We start from the raw sequence: 1,221 nt of genomic DNA, 5'->3' as shown, positions 1-1,221 counted from the left end.
TTGCTACTTACTGCCCTTTGCCTGTCAGGGAGGGGCTTTGAGTTTTGTCTTGGGCATCCAGATTATAGTGAAAATAGTGAAGCTTCCTACTTATAGTATCTGTACCTGTAGCTTATAGTCATCATTTTATTCTCCTATTTCAGCTTTGCAGGTTTACATCTTTCATATTCATTCTAACACTAATAAAGAGGAAATAAATTTATATACAGTATAACGAGCTCATCATGATTTTAAAAGATCAAATGATGCTATATATATATATATATATAAATGAGGGACTGCATCTCAAGACAAACATACAAATCCCTGCTCATTGAGGGGGGGGGGCTAAAATAGACACTTTGCCATCTGGTCAGACCCTAGAGGAAAAGTTTTCCTTTGGGGGAAGGCCTCTGAACCCCAAGGCATCTGATCCTGCCCAGCACTGCCTTGGGTTGATGCTCTTGGTCCCATACTGCATGGTCCTTCCTCCAAGCTGCTTCTGCTCAAGAGGTAAAGCACTGTGGATATTACAGGGCAGTGTCATGGCCCTTGCTGGAACATCTTTTCAGAAAGTTTACTCTTCCCTTTACAGACAAACATTCTCTGTTTTTCAGGTGCCATTTTAGCGGGTGTGTTTTGGCACATGAGATACAAAGAGAAAAATGAAAAGAGCCATCCCAAAGATGCAAAAGATAATGCTGAACTCAACAGACTGACTTAATGACTGTTTCATCAAGAGACAAAACCACCTTTTGGGTTAAGAATGAGTGAACTGTGAAGCTTCCAAAGCCCAGAGATGTACTATCACAAACACAACCATGCAAAAGTAGACTCCCGGGGGTTTGGCCTCACTTTTGTACATAATACTATTTAGTCACAAAACATAAAACATATGTAACCTTTAACAGCAGCCATTAATAAGCTTATCAGCTTTGACTAAAGTGTTAACTCATGACAGCACCAAATGCTGAGCTCCTTCAGGGATCTATACAGGGGACCAGTCTCCTTCATCTGACAGCTGAAGTAAATATGGACTCTACAGCGGACTACATTTTGTTGACCTGCACATATTTGTCTCTTTCCAATTCTGTAAGTCACTGAACAGCAGACTGGGGAATAGTCCTGTGCTACATTTGAAGATACTCCATGAAGTTGTAGGAATCTCTCTGACTCTCAGCAAAGGAGATTCCAAACTTATTGCAATCTGTAATCTGCCCTGGGCCGTGCCTGCTTACATTA

The 1,221-nt window shown here is 41.1% G+C and overlaps 1 protein-coding gene across 1 annotated transcript in view; it reads left to right on the top strand.

The window, feature by feature from the left end:
* The window catches only part of CDH17 (cadherin 17), a 22,458-nt gene extending 21,484 nt beyond the window's left edge, over positions 1 to 974 (top strand). The window contains exon 17 of the mRNA XM_005422922.2: positions 597 to 974. Coding sequence (XP_005422979.1) covers positions 597 to 703 — 107 coding nt within the window. The 3' untranslated portion in view covers positions 704 to 974. The remainder of the gene's footprint in view (positions 1 to 596) is intronic.
* The last annotated feature ends 247 nt before the right edge of the window (positions 975 to 1,221 follow it).

This window comes from Geospiza fortis, unplaced genomic scaffold (genome assembly GCF_000277835.1).
Source record: "Geospiza fortis unplaced genomic scaffold, GeoFor_1.0 scaffold7, whole genome shotgun sequence".
Taxonomy (NCBI): Eukaryota; Metazoa; Chordata; class Aves; order Passeriformes; family Thraupidae; genus Geospiza; species Geospiza fortis.
The sequence above is the reverse complement of the archived record's forward strand: the minus strand, read 5'-3'. Positions and strand labels throughout refer to the sequence as shown.